Here is a 22,154-nt window from a genome sequence, read left to right on the forward strand (position 1 = left end):
GTAGAACAAGCTGCCAGCAGAATAGTGGGTCCTTGTTTGATTGCAACATTTAAGAGAAGTTGGGGTAAGTACAGAGATGGGAGGATGGGAGGGGTATGGAGAGCTATGGTCCAAGGGACAAAGCAGGATGAAAGTTCAGCATTGACTAGATGGGCCAAAGGGCCTCTGTGCCATAGTGGACTTTGGCTTTTGTTACTTGTTCTCTCTGCTAGTCAGTTTACCTTCCCCAACCCCTCCCTTTCTCACTGTGTTTGCATGTGCAGTGAATATAATTAATTCTAATCTAGTGATAGAGCAACATTACATCAGAAAGCTGATGTCATTTTCAGAGTATGTTGTGAAGAAAAATTTCTTTTCCTAGGCCCTACTGGCGTTGTTATTACTCCAACACTGACGCGGTGATCTACGTTGTGGACAGTTGTGATAAGGAAAGGATGGGGATCTCAAAGTCAGAACTTGTTGCTATGCTTGAGGTAAGGAGTGGGTACTTTGTCTTGTGGATGCTTGAATTTAATCATTTGGCAGGGCACTCAGTACCTCCTGTATCTAATAAAGTGGCCACTTTATTGTGTGTATGTATGTAGTCTTCAGCTGCTGTAGCCCAAGGTTCGATGTGCTGTACATTCTTCTGCAAACCACTGTTGTAACGTGTGGTTATTTGATTTACTGTCAGCTTCCTGCAGGTTGAACCACTCTGGTGATTCTCCTCTGATCTCTGTCATTAACAAGGCATTTTCATCCACAGAATTGCTGTTCACTGGATGCTTTTTGTTTTTGCACTATTTTCTGTAAACTCTAGAGACAAGTTTCAAAACACAGTACATAACACATACAGCAAGCCATGCAGAGGTAGCTTACACACCACTATATAGTTCAGGCCATCAAAGTTCAGAATGCAGAACTCAATCCTAGTGTCCTCTGTAAAAGTTTGTACATCCCCCCCCCCCCCCCCCCCCGTGGAGTACATGGGTTTCCTCCCACATTCCACAGACGTACCAGTTAGTAGGTTAATTGGTCATTGTAAATTATCCTGTGATTAGGCTGGGGTTCAATTAATGGGTTTGCTGGGCGGCATGACTCAAAGGCCTGTTCCACGTTGTATCTCCAAATGAAATAATAATACAATAGTATTAAGATATTAAAAACATATTCTGTAGATGTACAAATTGACATAAAGGACGTGTGTGACATTCCATTAAATATTCAACACTATTACTGTTACCATCATAGATGAGGACTAGAATAGAAAAGCAAGGATATGATGCTGAGGCTTTATGGTCAGACCGCACTTGGAATATTGTGAGCAGTTTTGGGGCCCTTTATCTAAGGCAGTGGAAAGGGTTCACAAGAATGATTCTGGGAATGAAAGGATTAATGTATGAGGAGTATTTGATGGCCCTTGGCCTGATCGCTGGAATTCAGAAGAATGGAGTGGGGGGGATCTCATTGAAACATATCGAATATTGAAAGGCCTAGATAGAATGTTACCTTTTGTGGGTGAGTGTAGGCCTAGGGGGACCAGCCTCAGAATAGAGGGATGTCCATTTAGAACAGAGATGAGAAGGAATTCCTTTAACCAAAATGAAATGAATACATGGAATTAATTGCCACAGACGACAGTGGAGGCCGTTATTGGAGACCAAGTGGGGGCTTGATAGGTTCTTGATAAGTCAGGGCATCAAAGGATACAGCCCTGACCCACTTGGCATAATTTACATATTATTATTTAATTATTTATGGTTTTATATTGCTATATTTCTACACTGTTCTTGGTTGGTGTGACTGTAACGAAACCCAATTTCCCTCGGGATGAATAAAGTATGTCTGTATGTCAGCGAGAAGCTAGGAGAATGGGGTTGAGGGAAATGATAAGTTAGCCATATCTGAATGGCAGAGCAGGCCCAATGGGCCAAATGGCTTAATTCTGCTCCTATATTTTATGGTGCTATGTACCCCTAGGGTTCATATTTTCTGTGGACTATCACTTTAAAATGTCGGGAGAATAAGACTGGTTTTTGAACATTGTTTGAGCTGACGCAGAGACTTTGTTATTAAGAGAGAGAGAGAGAGAGACAGACACAAAGACTGCTCGGAAGATTGATGTTATGGTTCTCTACAATCTTGTTTACTTTTCTGCCTGCTTGTAAAGTACTTAGAGAGGAGTACGGAGCAGGTTGATGGACAGCTGGTGTCCAACATGTGGAGATAAATACCAGGTCTGCTGATACACAGACAGACACACGGTTTTGGAGACTGGATGAGCTTGTTGTGCCCACAGGAAGGTGGGTTTTTAGAGGATCGTTCAGGAGAATCGATCAGTGGCTTGCGCAGTGCAGAAAAGGTGTGACCTGTGGGAAGTTATTTGTGTGTCCAACCCTGGCCTGGGTTGATAACTCTACCACAGAAGAACGGTCACCTTGGTTATGGTCACAGTCGGTGACTTTAAAGGAAGAGAAGAGGGGAGAGGAAGGTTTGAAACAGAAGAAACCTAGTGACAATGAGGTCACTGTTTGGACTCTCTCCTCTGTAGCCTGTATGGGTGAGTTTGAATTCCATTCGGATACGAAGGTGTGACTGTCACATAGTTAATCCACAGGAGTGGGTTCTCTGGTGAGGTGGAAACCTTTGTGATTACCACTTGTGTGTTACCTTTGTTTGGGTGTGGAAGTTCACTGAAGAAAGGCACTCCTGTGGCAAATCACTGTTGGAGTTACTTTGTATTTCGTGGAACTGGATAAGTGGCTATCACAGTTGAGTGTTTGAGGTAACCTTGTGTGGAAACTACCTGTGTGTGATTATGCTGGCCTGGGTTGGTAGTTTTACCACTTGAAGATGGTACCTCGTTGATAAGCTACTGTTGGTGATAATCCATGCGTGGATTCTGTTTGAGTATCCTGCGGCCACCACTTTGGGATGTCCTGTAGCTGAATTCGGGTGTGGTACCACTTGTGTTGAAAGGATATTTGTTGAAGATCACTGTCGGTGATACTTCGTGTGTGGATTGGAACAACTTCAGAGATAAAACCTACTGTTATTGTTATTTTGGGATTATCTACATAATTGCCTTCTCACAACATATGCCTTTGGATTACAAATCTTTCTCTCTTTCTCTCTCAAACGTTACTCAGCTAACTACCTCGAACTGAACTGAACTCTCTTCATCATCGTAAGACTATATCCATTCACCCCTAGGTTTGAAAGAGCCTAGTTTTGTTCCTATTTCCACACTTATGTACATGTATATCATTGCTAACCTGTGTAATATATCTGCATTTATAGTACTGTAATGTGTAGTGACTAATAAACACTATTAGTTATTAGCAATACCAGACTCCAGAGTGTTTTCCATTTCCGCTGGTTCTTTAACCCGTCACGGAGTATGTGACAATGGTCTTACACACAGGTATAGTGAGATACAGGGAGCATGCACCAGCGTCACAGGCATGTCAGTACAGACAATATTTAACTGGTGTTTTATATACCTTTACTGCTGAGCTTGAGTCTTTCTGCTATTGATAATTATTTAACATGTGAACTATTTCACTCTGTTTTGATTTACATGTGACAAATAAAGCTAATCTCATACTCCTTACAAATAGCAGCGGGAATTGAACCCCATTTGCTGTCACTGTAAAACATTGTGCAAGCTGCTATGCCCATGCTGCTGCAAGATCTAAGATCTGGTACTAAAAATCTTGCCTTAGTTTGCTATCCCGGAATAAAAATCTGGCATTGTTTTTCCCCTACAGCCATTAAATAGAGATGTTTAACCACTGTTTTACTGCTTGCTTACAGGAGGAAGAATTGAAGAAGGCTATCCTAGTTGTCTTTGCAAACAAACAGGATATGGAACAAGCAATGACCCCCACAGAAGTGGCCAATGCCCTTGGCCTACCAGCCTTGAAAGATCGGAAATGGCAGATATTCAAGACCTCTGCAACCAAAGACATTGGTTTGTCTGACGCTATGGACTGGTAATTAATTTTGTGCAGCTAATAGTGGTAACCTTTATTTTGTTGGGTAGCATTAACTCAGGATATATAAAACAGTATTTCACAGTACAAACCGTTTGACCCAGAATTATGTTTAATATCATCAGCATATGTCATGAAATTTATTATGTAGCAACAGTTCTGGGAACAGAAGGGTTAATATATGAGAAGTGCCTGATGGTTCTGGACCTGTACTTGCTAAAGTTTAGAAGAATAAGGGAGATCTCATTGAAATCTATCAAATATTGAAAGGCCTGTATAGAGTGGATATGGAGAGGATGTTTCCTAAAGTGGGAGAGTCTAGGACCAGAGGGCACAGCCTCAGAATAGAGTGAGTCCATCTAGAGAAGGAATTACTTTAGCCAGAAGGCGATGAATCTATGGAATTCATTGCCACAGACAGCACTAGTAAAGCATACTTCACCTCCTATGACTGAAAGACTCACCAGTCCTGTCTTGGAGGTGAATTGTGAAACTCGTGAGCAGTATTGCTGTGTCTGGAAAACATAAAAACTGTAAATTGCAATAACAATTTTTGCACTGCTTATTTTACCTTAACTATTTAATAATTTCATATATACTTTGTTTTTTTTCTATATTTATCATTGTATTGCTGCCATAAATGTAACAAATTTCATGACGTATGCCAGTGATATTAAACCAGATTCTGAAATGCATATATATTTATAATTAAATAAGTAGTGCAAAAGTAGAGCAAAAATAAGTGAGTTAGTGTACATGGGTTCAATGTCCATTCAGAAATCTGTTGGCAGATAGGAAGAAGCTGTTCCTGAAACATTGAGTATGTGTCTTCAGGCTCCTGTACCACCTACTTGATGGTAGCCATGAGAAGAGGGCCTGTGCTGGTGGGGGTGGTCCTTAACGACAGGTGTTGCCTTTTTGACTCATCGCCTTTTGAAGATGTCCTCAGTGCTGGGGAGGCGAGTGCCCATAATGGAGCTGGCTAAGTTTACTTATTTCTGCAGCTTTTTTCCAGTCCTGTGCAGTGACCCCAGAAGGTTGTGCTGATCTTTTAATCTACTCCAAAATCAATCTAACCCTTCCCTTCCATGTAGCCTTCCGTTTTTCCTTTATTTATGTGTCTACCTAAGTGTCTCAACTGTGTATCACTGTGGGAGTGGAGAGGAAGAACCTAGACTGATATCCACCCTGTACCTTCCTTCAATCACCTTAAAATGGTATTAGCTGTTTCTGCCCTGGGAAGAAGCCTCTCGCAGTCCACTCCACTCTATCTGTGCCTCTTAATATCTTATACATCTCTATCAAGTCACCTCTCATCCTCCTTCACTCCAAATAGTGTTATCGATAAGTTTTGAATCCTAGGAATTCCTTCTTGGAGGGCTCTGTTGCTCAGTTTATTGAGTATATTCATTAAACTGTTGGACATCAAAGGAAGGCAATTCAAAATTGCTTACTGTCATTTCCTGTACACAAGTGTAAAGGAGAACAAAATAATTGTTAGTCCAGAGCTGATGCAGTACAAAACAAACACAATAAGATAAAGAACACAAAATTGTAAAAAGAAAGAGAGGAAAACACAGTAAGTATAAATATATAAGATTGGTTTATTTATACACTCACTCACTCTGTATGGGGCTATTTACCCATAGCTGGGTATGTGGTTCCCGAGCACCAGGACGTGTCCATACACTGGTGAGCCTGCATGCTACGTTTGCAGGGGCGAGATTTCCTCTTTATCCTCTGTAGTTCAGCCTGAGTCTGAAAGGAGTTCAGTTTCTGTATGTTGCCAGTGAGGAGGCATTACCTGAGGCTTCCTGTTGGAGAGGTTTTGTACTGGCAGACTGCTAGTCCCGCGGTTGAAGCTGAAAGTGAGAGCAACAAGCACTACCCACTACACCACCACACTAGACATATCACAACTACCATTTTGACATGTAGATTGATTGTATGTCTATAAAGTGATGCTAAGCATGGGTGTATAAGGTATCTGACAGGAAATGATAAATTAGGGGTGTGGAGGGTTGGGCTAGTGGGTCATGGTGTTGATCAACCTTACTGCTTGGGAACAGTAACTGTTCTTTTGAGGCTGGTGGTCCTGCTATGGAAGCTACATAACCTCCTGGATGGGAGTGAGACAAATGGTCCATGAACAGAATAGGTTGGATCCTTCATGATGTTACTGTCTCTTTTCTGGTACCTTTCTGTGTATATGAAGTAGTATTGCGGCACCAGATGGATAGTAGAGCAGTCTCAGACTCAATGGCTTACTTCTCGTGTCTGTAGTTGACGGATCTTGGTGTGTAATTGGACCAGAGCTGGCGGACAGGTTCAGTACCTGCCTCTACCTACTTTGTCAGGCCACCAGTCTGTATTAATGATGTAACATCTTGGAAGGTCAAGCTTGAAGGCAGAGTACAGCGTTAATAGCAGGATTCCTGTTAGTCTAGAGGAACAAAGAGATCTTGAGGATCTATAGAGCCCTCAAAGTTGCTATGCAGATTGATAGGATTGTTAAGAAGCATATGGTGTGTTGGCCTTCAGTAGTCAAGAGGATTGAGTTGAAGAGCAGTGAGGTGATGTTACAGCTCTATAATACTGTGGTTAGACCACATTTAGAATGTTGTGCTCAGTTGGTCACCTCATAGGAAGGATGTGGAAGCTTTAGAGAGTTTGCAAAGGACATTTCCAGGATGCTACCTGGACTAGGCGGCATGTCTTAGAACGATAGGCTGAGCGAGCTGGGACTTTTCTGTCTGGAGTGGAGGAGGTGAAAGATGACCTGAGTGGACAGCCAGAGATGTTTTCCCAGAACAGAAATGGCTGACGAGCAGTATAATATTGAGGTGATTGAAGGGAAGTATCTTCCAAGACAACTACAATCTTGTCGTGGTTTGGAAGCTTGCATGCCTCAATATCCTGGAGAGCTTATGCTGACTAGAGTCTTGGTAGAGCACCCATGCCAAACTGATCAAAAGTTACAGGACAGGCTAAGATGGTCCACTGGTCCTCCAGGTTCAGGGGTTCAGCTCAGGGCTAACAATACTGACTGGTAAAAACAAAACTATTATGGAAACAGCAATGAAGAACCCCTCTTGATCTGAGTGTGACAGTATTCCTGAGTCTCTACCTGGGACTTGCATGATTGACAGAGGTAAAAACTGAGAAAAGGCTACTGACACAATAAGGGAGCCCTGAATGCTACCAACGGCATAATGGGCAGTAGGCGAGTTTGAGGAAGGTATAAGGGGGATGTCAGAGGTAAGTTCTTTACACACAGAATGCTGGGTACATGGACTGAAGGGCCATCACTGTGCTGTGATATTCTATGTTCTGTCTTCTCATTTGTACCCCCAGCAGTATTTGCAGTACAACCACTGGCTTTGTGGATGCTGTCCCATAGCACAACCACAGACAAGAGCAATCAGTGGCAGCTCATTTGCAATCTGTTACGGTGTATTAAATTGGATTTTTTCCCTCTTTTTCAGGTTGGCTGAAGCTTTGAAATGTAGACAATGAAAACCGTCATTGGTTCATTTTGATCCATCACAAGAAATTGCAACAGTCTTGATTTTTACCCCTGCATCTCGAAGTCTTTTAATATGTATAAGGACTACATATTCCATTTATTCTTGTCTTTGTTTTTGATTTAATGTTATATTTATGTGGGGTTCTCATCGCTTGGGTTCACTTTAATGTTTAATTGGTCTCTTAAGGAAAGGGTTGAGGATTTCTGTCAAGGAAAGGGAAGTGTTAAACTTTTGTTTAAATCAGCTCCTGGTTTGCGATTTAATGGAACATTAATACACTAATAAAACATTCCTTCCTTTGGTGATATGTTCTGCAACAACATAACAACTGAAGATTGAAGCTTTGGGTATTTATCTCAACAGTCCCTGTGATGTTTTATTCTCATAAATCCGCAAGTTCTGTGAAGATGTAAAGTTTTTTTTGAGAAACAGAATAAAAACTAAAAACTATTCAGAAAAGTCCACAGAACCAAATAGCATAAAATCAGATTTAATATCACTGTCATATCTTGTGAAATGTTTTGTGACAGTAATATGAAATAATATAAATTGAAATAATGAAATATTATAAATTGAAATAATAAATATATATAAAAGTAAGTAGTACAAAAAATAGTGAGGTAGTGTACATGGGTTCCTAAAATGTTGAGTGTGAGTTTTCAGGTTCCTGTACCACCTCCTTGATGGTAGCAATGAAAAGGGGGCATGGCTGGGGTGATGGGCATCCTTACTGATGAATGCCCATTTCTTGAGTCGTTGCCTTTTGAAGATGCCCATGATGCCGGGGAGGATAGTGCCTATGCTGGAGCTGGCAGAGTTTACAACTTTCTGCAGCTTTTTCTGATTGTGTGTAATGGCCCCTCCATAACAGATGGTAATACAACCAGTTAGAATGCTCTCCACAGTACATTTGGAGAAATTTGCGAGAGTCTATCGTGACATACCAAGTCTCCGATATAGCCTCTGATGTGCTTTCTTTGTAATTGCATCAATATATTTGGCCCAGGATAAATCCTCAGAGATGTTGACTTGAAATTGCTCACTCTTTCCACTGCTGATCCTTTGATGAGGACTGAATTGAATTGACTTTATTTCTTACATCCTTCACATACATGAGGAGTAAAAATCTTTGTTACATCTCCATCTAAATGTGCCATGTGCAATAATAGTAATTTAAAATAATTTATAAATAGAACAGTCAGTGTAATGTAGATTCAAATCAGTGTGAATTAATCAGTCTGATGGCCTGCTGGAAGAAGCTGTCCCGGAGCCTGTTGGTCCTGGCTTTTATGCTGCGGTACCGCTTCCCAGATGATAGCAGCTGGAATAGATTGTGGTTGGGTTGACTCGGGTCCCCAATGATCCTATGGACCCTTTTTACACACCTGTCCTTGTAAATGTCCTGAATCATGGGAAGCTCACAACTACAGATGTGCTAGTCTGTCCGCACCACTCCCTGCAAAGTCTTGTGATTGAGGGAAGTACAGTTCCCATACCAGGTAGTGATGCAGCCAATCGGGATGCTCTCAATTGTGCCCCTACAGAAAGTTCCTAGGATTTGGGGGCCCACACCAAACTTCCTCAACCATCTGAGGTGAAAGAGGTGCTGTTGTGTCTTTTTCACCACACAGCTGGTGTGTACAGACCATGTGAGGTCCTCAGTGATTTGGATGCTGAGGAACTTGAAGCTGATTACCCTCTCAACCCCAGATCCATTGATGTCAGTAGGGGTTAGCCCATCTCCATTCCTCCTATAATCCACAACCAGCTCCTTTGTTTTTGCAACACTGAGAGAGAGGTTTTTTTCTTGACACCACTGTGTAAGAGAGATGACTTCTTCCCTGTAGGCCACCTCGTTATTGTTTGAGATAAGGCTAATCAATGCAGTGTCTTCAACAAATTTAATTAGGTTAGAGCTGTGGGTGGTGACACAGTCATGGGTATACAGAGAGTAAAGGAGGAGACTCAGTACACAGTCCTGTATTGAGAGTCAGAGGGGTGGAGGTGAGGGAGCCCACTCTTTCCATCTGCCAGCGATCTGACAGGAAGTCCAGGATCCAGCTGTACAAGGCACAGTCAAGGCCAAGGTCTATGAGCTTCTTGTCGAGCCTGGATGGAACCATAGTGTTGAATGCTGAACTGTCGTCCAAGAACAGCATTCTCACATAAGCATCCTTCTCCAGCTGTGTAAGGACGGTATGTAGAGCAGTGGCTATTGCGTCATTTGTCGATTTGTGTTCTCTGAGAAAATCTGGTCCAGCAAAAAGCTTTATCTGTAAATCAATTCAAGTTCACATACAAGTGTAATTGTTACTCAACATGCAGATGTATACAGCAAAATTAAACTTCCTCTGGGGCTGAGGTGCACAGCACGGTACATACAGTCTCACACAGCACACGTCATTAGGATCCGGCACATATAATCACACAAAAGATTTGCACAAAGGTCCTTGCGTAGCATTAACATGAGTAGGGTGAGACAGTACAGAGGAGATTTATCAGGATGCTCTCTGGATTAGAGAGCATGTCTTATGTGGATAGGTTGAGTGAGCCAGGGCTTTTTCTTCTTTGGAGTGGAAGATAATGAGAGGTGACTTGATAGAGGTGTACAAGGTGATAAGAGGCATAAATTGAGTGGGCAGTTCCTTTTTCCCAGGGTGGAAATAGCTAAGATGAGGGCATCAGTTTAAAATAATTGGCGTGAAGTATAGGGGGATGTCAGACGCAGGTGTTTACAGAGTGGTGGATGCAGGGAATGTGCTGCTGGAGTGGTGGTAGAGGGAGAGACATTAGGGGCATTTAAGAGACTCATAGATTGGCACATGGATGATAGAAAAGAGGTCTTTGTGGGGTGGAAGAGTTAAATTGATCTTGGGTTAAAAGGTCAGCAGAACATCAAGGGGTGAAGGTCCTGAACTGTACTGTAATACTCTTATGTTCTGTTTAAGGTGAATAGCCAGAAATCCAAGATGATGTGAGGAGGAACTTTTCTGAGCCATCTGCAAGGACAATAAATTGGAGCTTCTTGTCATCTGCTGTAGTCCATGTGTGCATAGGTGCAATGAGAAACTTACTGGCTGCAGAGGCACAACATACATGAGAAATGCATAAATATTAGTGTAACACTTTACAGTGCTAATGATTAGGGTTCAATTCCCACTGCTGTCTGGAAGGAGTTTGTACCTTTTCCCTGTGACCGTATGGGTTTTCCCCAGCTGCTCTGCTTTCTTGCCACAGTCTGAAGAATGGTAAATTGTAGACCTGGAAACAGTGGCTGCCCCAGCACATCCTTGGACTGTGTTAGTGATTTTCACAAAGGATACATTTCACTCTCCATTTCAGTCTACATCTGATAAATGATAAAAATAGTCAAGCTATCTTTTCATGAAAGAACACAATTAGTACAAATGAAAAACTACATCGTCAGCTGAGACCCTTCTTCAGGACTAGAAAAGAAGGGGGAAGAGATCAGCTGAAAAGTGAGGAGGGAATTAATGGGAGAGGAGACTGAACCATAGGAGGAAGGAATCCAGAGGAGGTGATAGGCAAATGAACAGAGTAGGGAATAGAAGAGGGACTGGTAAGGGAAAAATTTTACCAGAAGGAGAGATCAATATTCATGCTATCAGGTTGGAGAGTAGCAGAATATAAGGTGTTGCTCTTCCTCCCTGAGGGTGGCTGCATCTTGGCACATGGGGAGGTTGTGGACTGACGTGTTGGAACAGAATGAGAATCTCAATTAAAGTGGAAAATTCTGCTTTTGACAGATGAAGTTGAGGTATTCAACCCTGATCCCTCTTGCGCCATGATGAAGCCAACTGGGTAGCCTCCAACCTGATGGCATGAATTTCAATTTCTCCTACGGGTTTTTTAAAAATGCTCTTTCCCCCTTCAAACATATTCCCCACTCTGGCCTCTTGCCTCATATGCTAATCACCCCCAACAGCACCCCACCCTTTGTACCCTTCTTTCTTCCCTTTCTCCTCTCCTATCAGAGACCTTCCTTGCCACCTTCTAGCTATCCTTCCCCACCCCCCACCTTTTTATTCTGGCAGCTTCTCCCTTTCCAGTCCCGCTAAAGGATCTCCCCCCTGGAATGTTGACAGCTCGCTTCCGCAGATGCTGCCTGACCAGCTGAGTTCCTCCAGTACTTTGTGTGTGTTACTCTGGATTTCCAGCATCTGCAGAATCTCTTATGTTTTAAAAATAATCCAAGTCCATTGTAGTGCAAGGGGGTCACAGTGTTCTGAGATAGTGATAAGTTGAAGGACCAACTGGTTGAAGTAGCTGTTCTCGTGAAGGGAAACAGGTTCTAGATGAAAGCTACAAGGCAGCTGATAAACAAAAGAAAAACTGATCGTTAAAGAGGAAGGGAGTGGAATTAGCTCGGCCACATGCCAAGCAGAGATGCTGAATCAAGGGAGAGGCAGCAAAACTGGTTTGACTGGTCTCTCCACGAAGCTTTGGTTTGCTGAAAACATTGGGGGTGGGTTACACACAACGCATCTACATCCCCAGCAAAGCAATGTAAGCACAGGTAGATAAAGTGGAATGGAAATCTAAGCTGAAAAATTTATTTACATCACATTTCTCAATTATTGGGGTGTGCAGAACTTTGGCTGGAAAGAAAGTCAGACCGTACCTTCAGTATTGTGAACCGTTTTGGACCCCTTATCAAAGAAAAGATGTGCTAGCTTTGGAGGGTCCAGAGAAGGTTCATAAAAATGATTCTGGGAATGAAAGGGAGGAGCATTATGTGGCTCTGAGTTTAGAAGAATGAGGGAGGATTTCATTGAAACCTATTTAATATTGAAAGCCCTAGACAGAATGGATGTGGAGAGGTTGTTTCCTATAGTGAGTGAGCCTAGGCCCAGAGGGCACAGCTTTAGAAGGATGAGCCTTTAAAACAGAGTGGAGGAGGAATCTCTTTAGCCAGAGGGTGGTGAATCTGGGGAATTCATTGCCACAGACGGCTGTGGAGACCCAGTCATTGATCCTGGTATAGTTAGTATTCTATAGATTTGCTGAGTATGCCCGCAGGGGTCGTATGTGGTGACAATAATGTACACTGGGAATAAAATTTTCTTTCAACTTTGAATGTTGAAAAGTTTGCATAGAGAGGATGTTTTCTATAGTTGGTGGGGGAGTCTAGAACCAGAGGGCACGGCCTCAGAATTGAGGATGTCCTTTTAGAACAGAGATTAGGAGGAATTTCTTTAGCCACTGTGGAATTCATTGGCACAGACTGGGTGCCGGGTTTTAGATGTTTCAGAAAAGACAGGGAGGAAGGCAAAAGAGGTGGCGGCGTAGCACTGTAGACCAGAGATAGTGTCACAGCTGCAGAAAAGGTGGACGCCATGGAGGGATTGTCTAGAGTCTCTGTGGGTGGAGGTTAGGAAAAGGAAGAGGCCAATAACTACTGCATGTTTTTTATAGTCTGCCTAATAGTAAAAGGGATATTGAGGAGCAGATAGGGAAACAGATCCTGGAAAGGTGTAATAATAACTGAGTTGTCGTGATGGGAGATTTTAATTTCCCAAATATTGATTGGCATACTTGTGTAGAGCTCTGTACAAGTACATTCCAATGATACAGGGAAGTTATGGTAAGGTACAGGAACTGTGGTGTACAAAGGCTGTAATAAATCTAGCCAAGAAGGAAAAAAAACTTACAAAAGGTTCAGAGAGCTCAGTAATGTTAGAGATCTAGAAGATTATAAGGCTGCCAGGAAGGAGCTTAAGAAGGAAATTAGGAGAGTCAGAAGGGGCCATGAGAAGGCCTTGGCGGGCAGAATTAAGGAAAACCCCAAGGCATTCTACAAGTATGTGAAGAGCAAGAGGGTAAGACGTGAAAGAATAGGACCTATCAAATGAGACAGTGGGAAAGTGTGTTTGGAACCGGAGGAAATAGCAGAGGTACTTAATGAACACTACTTCAGTATTAACTATGGAAAAGGATCTTAGTGATTGTAGAGATGACTTGCAGCAGACTGAAAACCTTGAGCGTGTAGATATTAAGAAAGAAGATGTGCTGGAGCATTTGGAAAGCAACAAGTTGTCTAATTTGCCGGGACCAAACGAAATGTACCCCAGGCTACTGTGGGAGGCTAGGGAGAAGATTGCTGAGCCTCTGGCGATGATCATTGCATCATCAATGAGGATGGGAGAGGTTCCGGAGGATTGGAGGGTTGCGGATCTTGTTCCTTTATTCAAGAAAGGGAGTAGAGATAGCCCAGGAAATCATAGACCAATGAGTCTTACTTCAGTGGTTGGTAAGTTGATGGAGAAGATCCTGAGAGGCAGGATTTATGAACAGTTGGAGAGGCATAATATGATTAGGAATAGTCAGCATAGCTTTGTAAAGAGCAGGTCATGCCTTATGAGCCTGATTGAATTTTTTGAGGATATGACTAAACACATTGACGAAGGAAGAGCAGTCGATGTAGTGTAAATGGATTTCAGCAAGGCATTTGATAAGGTACCCCATGCAAGGCTCACTGAGAAAGTAAGGAAGCATGGGATCTATGGGATATTGCTTTGTGGATCCAGAACTGACTTGCCCACAGAAGGCAAAGAGTAGTTGTAGAGGGGTCATATTCTGCATGGAGGTCGATCACCAGTGGTGTGCCTCAGAGATCTGTTCTGGGACCCTTAGTTTTTGTGATTTCTATAAATGACCTGGATGAGAAGTGGAGGGATGGGTTAGTAAGTTTGCTGATGACACAAAGGTTGGAGGTGTTGTGGATAGTTTGGAGGGCTGTCAGAAGTTACAGCAGGACATTGATAGGATGCAAAACTGGGTTGAGAAGTGGCAGATGGAGTTCAACCCAGATAAGTGTGAAGTGATTCATTTTGGTAGGTAAAATATGATGGCAGAATATAGTATTAATGGTAAGACTCTGGACAGTGTGGAGGATCAGAGGGGTCTTGGGGTCCGAGTCCCTAGGACACTCGAAGTTGCAACACAGGTTGACTCTGTGGTTAAGAAGGCGTACGGTGTATTGGCTTTCATCAATCATGGAATTGAATTTAGGAGCCAAGAGGTAATGTTGCAGCTATATAGGACCCTGGTCAGATCCCAGTTGGAGTACTGTGCTCAGTTCTGGTCACTTCACTACAGGAAGTATGTGGAAGCCATAGAAAGGGTTCAGAGGAGATTTACAAGGATGTTGCCTGGATTGGGGAGCATACCTTATGAGAATAGGTTGAATGAACTCGGCCTTTTCTCCTTGGAGCGAAGGAGGATGAGAGGCATTGATCGTGTGGATAGTCAGAGGCTTTTTCCCAGGGCTGAAATGGTTGCCACAAGAGGACACAGGTTTAAGGTGCTGGGGAGTAGGTACAGAGGAGATGTCAGGGGTAAGTCTTTTACTCAGAGAATGGTGAGTGTGCGGAATGGGCTGCCAGTAACGGTGGTGGAGGTGGATATGATAGGGTCTTTTAAAAGACTTTTAGATAGGTACATAGAGCTTAGTAAAATAAAGGGCTATAGGTAAGCCTAGTAATTTCTAAGATAGGGACGTGTTCAGCACAACTTTGTGGGCCAAAGGGCCTGTATTGTTTCTATGTTTCTAGATAGCTGTGGAGACCAAGTCACTGGGTATATGGGTATATTTAAAGTAGAGGTTAATGGGTTCTTAATTAGTAAGGGCATCAAACCTTACATGGAGAAAGCAGGATAATGGAGTTGAGAGGGATAATAAATCAGCCATGATGGAATGGCAGTGCAGACTCGAAGGTGTTGACCTAATTCTGTTCACATGTCTTATGGTCTATTTATTAACGGTTTTAAATCTGGGCATTTTCAAAATAGATCAAGGTAAAGTCAATATGAAGGGGAAGTAATGTTTGACAAATTGCTTTGAAGTAACATGCTATGAACAAAGGGGAACTGGAGATCTGATGTGCATTTCTTCAAAAGATATTTGATAAGGTGCCATATAAAGTTATTGCAGACGGTGGAAGTTCATTATGAAGGAGGTAATACAGTGGCAGGTGAACAGGAAACTGCAGGTATAATTAGATCTTTGTTTGCTTGAAAAATTGGATACAGGTGTATGACAGGGAAAAGCGGCACACGCACACCTTTTACAATTTTTATTGGTAACTTTGATAAAAAGGTATAGAGCATAGAACAATACAGGCCCTTCAGCTCATTATGTTGTGCCGACCTAACCTACTGCAAGATCAACCTCGCCCTTCCCTCCCACAATGCCCTCCATTTTTTCTATCATTCATGTACCTAAGAGTTTTTTTTAAATATCCCTGATGTGTCTGCCTCTACCACCACCACTTGCAGTGTGTTCCACACACCCATCACTCTCCGTGATACCCACCCATACTTTCCTCCAATTACCTTAAAATTATGTCCCTCAAATTAGCTATTTCAACCCACAGACAATGTCTCTGGCCGTCCACTCGGTCTATCCCTCTGGTCATCATGTACATCTGTATAAAGTCACCTCTTAAGGAACAACACAAAATGCCTGAGGAATTCAGCCGATCAGGCAGCATCTATAGAAATGAACGGTTTGGGTTGAGGCCCTTCTTCACCTCATCCTCCTAAGTATGAGTACTTAGTTAGCTGGTGGCACAAGAGTAGATACCAAGAAAAGTCTAGTGTGAATTTATCAATTTATTCATTGAGCAGTCTTTGTGGTTCTGATTTTAAATCTGCCTTCTGGTCCTAGGCTCTGCACCCAGAAATCCCAGGAGGTACAGACATCATCTGAATGATAACTCAGAACTCATGAAGCCCAGGAACACACCATTGAGTTAAAGACTTCACGTTTAGGAGCTGGTAATGTATTTTGAGGCCAGTTGAAGATTTTAAAATAGTTGCCATTCTGGTCAATGGAATTAGCACTTGGATAGGTTAACCCTTATCGTCTTGATGGGCAGATGGGGCTTGTCAGCCGTGGTTGGCAACTCATCTAGGAGAAGGAAAACTCTGATCTCAAACCTCCGCTGCCTTGTGGCTGTATCCACAAATGGGGAAGACTTTGGGAGTAAATCCCATAGCAGTCCTATGTTGAGTTCAACACTGAATGACAACTGTGACTCCACCTGTGCTAAATTGTATCGATCTCTGCTGTTTCTTTGTGTTCATCAGCTGCATGGAGAGGGGCAGCCTGCTGTTTGGGCAATAGCTTGTTTTGCCATATTGTACTGGTCAGGCTTATGTAGTGGCTGGTGCATCGATCATAGACAGCTAGGACGCAACGTCCATGTTCCACCTCAAACAGCAGAGGCCTCCGAGTTTCATGCAGGCGCATGGCTTATTGGCTAAACACAGGAAATCTCACCGGAAGGTTAACAGATAAATAATAACAGTCACTTGTCAACAGCTCCATTATGTCTGTACTGAGCATCACATACCCATCCATACTAAGCATCTGCACAAGTTGATGTACAGGCAGGTGTAATTAAAAACTTGGCAGCAACATCTGCACACAGTAAACTCAAAGGAAACAAACTATACGTAATGTTAACAAGAAAGCACAATTATGAGAGTCCATTTTGGTGCAAAATGAAAATAAAATGGTCATAGTATTGCTGAGCTGAGATAGTGATTAGAGTTGATACACTGTGACAGTGATTAAGGGTTGATACACTGGGACAATGATTATGGTTTATACACGGTGACAGTGATTACAGGTGATAGTGACAGTGATTACATTTGATACACTGGGACAGTAATTAGGGTTGATACACTGTGACAGTGATTAAGGGTTGATACACTGGGACAATGATTATGGTTTATACACGGTGACAGTGATTACAGGTGATAGTGACAGTGATTACATTTGATACACTGGGACAGTAATTAGGGTTGATACACTGGGACAGTGATTAAGGATTGATACACTGGGACAGTGATTACGGTTGATACACGGTGACAGTGATTACGGTTGATACACTGTGACAGTGAATAGGGTTGATACACTGGGACAGTGATTAGTGTGGTTGGTTCAAGAACAGAAAGTTGTTGTTCCTGAGACTCGAGGTGTGGGTACTGTTCCTCCTGCTCGATGGGAACTGTGAGAAAGTGGCATGGCCCGAATGGTGGGATCTTTAATGGTGGGTCTCGCATTCTTGAGGCAGCCTCACCTGAGATGCGACCGATAATGGACAGACGGTGTCCGTCATGTGTTGGGCAGAGTACAAAGTTCAAATTAAATATATTATTGAAGTACTTATGTGTCACTATATATAACCCTGATAATCATTTTTCTTGCCAGCATTCACAGTATATACAAGAAACACAGTAGAATCATTGAAAGGCTGCACCCAACAGCGCGGTTAACAACCACTGCGAGAAAAACCAAACTGTGCAAATGCGAAAAGAAAAGTAAACAGAAATAAAATAATAATAAATAGATGCACAAGCAGTAGTATCGAAAACATGAGGTGAAGAGTCCTTGAAAGTAAGCCCTTAAATTGCGGGAATATTTCAATTTTGGGGTGAATGAACTTATCCACGCTGGTCCGAGCTGATGGAAGTTTTCTGACACTTGGTTCCTGGCCTATTAATATTTTTCAATTCAGATATTTGTGCGAATGTTTGGTGACCGTTGTGTGGCTATCTCTGGCAATGATCCCGTCCACCCGCCGCCCGCCGCCCCGGTCCAGACTGGGCTAACACTGCCCCCTGCTGAAGCCCAGCTTTAACTGCAGCTCTCCATAACTCCAGGGTGGAACGACTCGCATTCCGAATTAGGTTTATTCGCGTTAGGTCTTACGTGACATGAAAATCGTTGTGTAGTGCAGTGCAAAAATACAAAAAAAAACCATAAAACTGAAAAATGGCATTTGGAATTTAAAGCAGAGAAATCTGAGGTGTTGCATTTGGGAGGGCCAACTAGGGTAGGTCTTATACAGTGAATAGTTAGACAGAGAAGTGCGGTAGAACAAAGGGATCTGGGAACCACACCCAAACCATAGCTCTCTTACCCCTCCCACCCATGTACGTATCAAAACTTCTCTTAAATGTTGCAATTGAACCCACATCCACCACTCGTTCCACACCTGTACCACCTTCTGAGTGAAAAAGTTCCCTTTTAGGTTCCTCTTAAGCATTTCACCTTTCTTCAAAAGAAGGCTGTGCTGGAATTAGAGAGGGTCCAGAGGAGGTTCACCAGATGACCACAGGAATGAAAGGGTTAACTTATGAAGATCTTTTGATGGCTGTTGGCCTGTAGATGCTGGAGTTCAGAAGGATGGGGTGGGGGGCCATCTCATTAAAACCTATCAAACTATTGAAATGTCTCGATAGAATGGATGTGGAGAGAATGCTTCTTATAGTGGGGAGTCTAGGACCAGAGGGCACTGCCTCAAAATAGAGGGATGTCCATTTAGAAGATAGACCATAGAATAGTACAGCACAGGTCAGTAATAAAAATCACAAAAAGTAGAGGTCCCAGAACCGAAGATTGTGGGACACCACTAGTCACAACCCACCAATCTGAATGTACTCCCTCCACCACAAACCTCTGCCTTCTGCAGGCAAGCCAATTCTGAATCCACCTGGCCAAACTTTCCTGGATCCCATGCCTTCTGACTTTCTGAATAAGCCTGCCATGTGGAACCTTGTCAAATGCCTTGCTAAAATCCATGCAGATCACATCCACTGCACTACCCTCATCTATATGCCTGGTCACTTCCTCAAAGAATTCTAATTAGAACAGAGATGAGGAGGAATTTCTTTAGACAGAGGATGGTGACTCTGTCAAATTCATTGCCACAGATGTTTGTAGAGACCAAGTCACTGAGTACATTTATTTGGAGATTGATTGATTAGAACCACAGAACATCACAGCACAGTACAGGCCCTTCAGCTGTCCATGTTGTGCCGACCCATATAATCCTTTAAAAAAGTACTAAACCCACACTACCCCATAACCCTCTATTTTTCTTTCATCCATGTGCCTGTCCAAGAGGCTCTTAAATACCCCTAATGTTTTAGCCTCCACCACCATCCCTGGCAAGTCATTCCAGGCACTCACAACCCTCTGTGTAGTTAAAAAAAAACAACTTACCCCTGATGTCTCCTCTAAATTTCTCTCCCTTAATTTTGTACATGTGTCCTCTGGTGTTTGCTGTTGGTACCCTGGGAAACAGGTACTGACTATCCACCCTATCTATGCCTCTCATAAACTTGTAGACCTCTATCAAGTTCCCTCTCATTCTTCTACACTCCAAAGAGAAAAGTCCCAGCTCTGCTAACCTTGCTTCATATGACTTGTTCTCCAAACCAGGCAACATCCTGGTAAATCTCCTCTGCACCCTCTCCATAGCTTCTACATCCTCCCTATAATGAGGTGACCAGAATTGAACACAATACTCTAAGTGCGGTCTCACCAGAGATTTGTAGAGTTGCAATATGACCTCTCTACTCTTGAACTCAATCCCCCTGTTAATGAAGCCTAGCATCCCATAGGCCTTCTTAACTATCCTATCAACCTCTGCAGCAACCTTGAGGGATGTATGGATTTGAACCCCAAGGTCCCTTTGTTCATCCACACTCTTACGTAACTGACCATTAATCCTGTACTCAGTCTTCTGGTTTATCCTTACAAAATGCATCACCTCACACTTGTCTGGATTGAACTCCATCTGCCATTTTTCTGCCCAACTCTGCAGACTGTCTATCTCCTCTTGTAACCTTCGACCACCTGCAGCTCCATCCACAACTCCTCCAATCTTAATGTCTTCCGCAAACTTACTCACCCATCCTTCTGCCTCTACATCCAGGTCATTTATAAAAATCACAAATAGCAGGGGTCCCAGGACAGATCCCTGTGGCACTCCACTAGTCACCGACCTCCAGGCAGAATACTTTTCTTCCACAACTACCCTCTGCTTTCTTCCTTTAAGCCATTTTTTTTATCCAAACAGCCAAGGTTCCATTTATCCCATGCCTCATGACTTTCTAGATGAGTCTCTCATGAGGGACTTTGTCAAATGCCTTTCTAAAGTTCATGTAGACCACATCCACTGCCCTACCCTCATCAATTTCTTTTGTTACCTCTTCAAAAAACTCAATCAGGCTCGTGAGGCACGATCTTCCCTTCACAAAGCCATGTTGACTATCCATGAGTAGACTGTACTTCTCCAAATGCTCGTAGATCCTATCCTTAAGAATCCTTTCCAGTAGTTCGTAGACCACCGACGTAAGACTCACCAGTCTATAGTTCCCAGGTTTCTCCCTATTACCTTTTTTAAACAAGGGAACTACATTTCCCATTCTCCAGTCCTCCGGCACTTCCCCCGTAGCCAAAGAGGATTCAAAGATCATAGCTAATGCTCTAGCGATTTCTCCTCTCAATTCCCACAACAACCTGGGGTGTATCATATCCGGTCCTGGGGATTTATCAATCTTGATGTTTTTAAGAAGATCCAGCACTACTTCTTCCATAATCTCCACATTGTCCAGCACACAGGCCCACTCTATTTCAACCTCACCCTGATCAAGATCCTTTTCACTTGTGAATACTGAAGCAAAGTATTCATTTACAATCTCCCCATCCTCCTCCTCCGCCTCCAGGCACGTGTTGCCTTCTTTATCCTTTAGCAGTCCCACCTTCATTCTCGTCATCCTCCTGTTCTTCTCATACGTATAGAACGCCTTGGGGTTCTCCTTAATCCTACATGCCAAGGCCTTCTCATGCCCCCTTCAAGCTCTCCTAAGTCCTTTCTTTAGTTCCTTCCTGGCTACCCTATATTTTTCATAAGCCCCTCCTACTTCCTGCTTCTTATATCTAACATATGCTTCCTTTTTCCTCTTGACAAGTTGCCTCACGTATTTCATCAGCCACGGTTCTCTTTTCCTACCGTGTTTTCCTTGCCTCAGTGGGACAAACCTCTCCTGAACCCAGCTCAACTGGTCCCTAAACTTCTCCCACATTACTTCTGTGCTTTCCCCTTTGAACATCTGTTTCCATTTTACTCTCGCTAGTTCCTGCCTCATCCCTTCAAAGTTAGCCCTTCCCCAGTTAAGCACTTTACCATTTCGTCTGATTTTATCCCTTTCCATAGCTATGCTGAAGCTAAGGGAGATTCTCGATTAAACAAGGCAGCAAAGGTTACGAGGAGAAAGCAGGAGAATGGGGGTGAGAGGGATAGTAAATCAGCCATGAAGGAATGCCAGAGCAGACTCGATGTGATGAATGGCCTATTTCTACTCCTATGTCTTATGGTCTATGGTAAATTTCCTCTGCTTAATTGCATCTTTTCTATAGCAGAGTGATCAAATTTGAATGGACATGAACACTACCTCACTGTCTTTGCACGACTTATTTTAATGAATATATAACTATTTATTTTTGTAACTTATGTATTTTTTAATGTTTTGCACTGTGTATCCAATGATGAGAGCAGACCTGCGGGAGAGTTTTCAAAGTGGAAAAGCCACTGCACTGGGGCAGTTCCACTCTCTCCACATTGGAAGTCTGGGTCCGGTGGTAGAAGTAGTCGTCACAAACTGGGGTCTTCCATGGTTGCAGTGGATGACCATGATTTCTTCTGTGCCTTCACTCTCCACAAAGCATTACTGAACCCCTTCCTATCTGTTGGATCTCATCCACCCAGCCTGCTGGAGCTGATGTTGCCTGCTCAGACAGGCATGGCACTGTCTCACCAGGATATGATGCCCG

The 22,154-nt window shown here is 42.9% G+C and overlaps 1 protein-coding gene across 1 annotated transcript in view; it reads left to right on the forward strand.

Annotated features, from left to right (window-relative positions):
- Positions 1-7,861, forward strand: part of arl1 (ADP-ribosylation factor-like 1) — a 32,282-nt gene extending 24,421 nt beyond the window's left edge. Inside the window, exons 4-6 of the mRNA XM_059978543.1 lie at positions 362-473; positions 3,796-3,974; positions 7,460-7,861. Of these exons, the coding sequence (XP_059834526.1) occupies positions 362-473; positions 3,796-3,974; positions 7,460-7,490 (322 nt within the window). The 3' untranslated portion in view covers positions 7,491-7,861. The remainder of the gene's footprint in view (positions 1-361; positions 474-3,795; positions 3,975-7,459) is intronic.
- Positions 7,862-22,154: the final 14,293 nt, after the last annotated feature.

Source organism: Hypanus sabinus, chromosome 8 (genome assembly GCF_030144855.1).
Source record: "Hypanus sabinus isolate sHypSab1 chromosome 8, sHypSab1.hap1, whole genome shotgun sequence".
Lineage (NCBI taxonomy): Eukaryota > Metazoa > Chordata > Chondrichthyes > Myliobatiformes > Dasyatidae > Hypanus > Hypanus sabinus.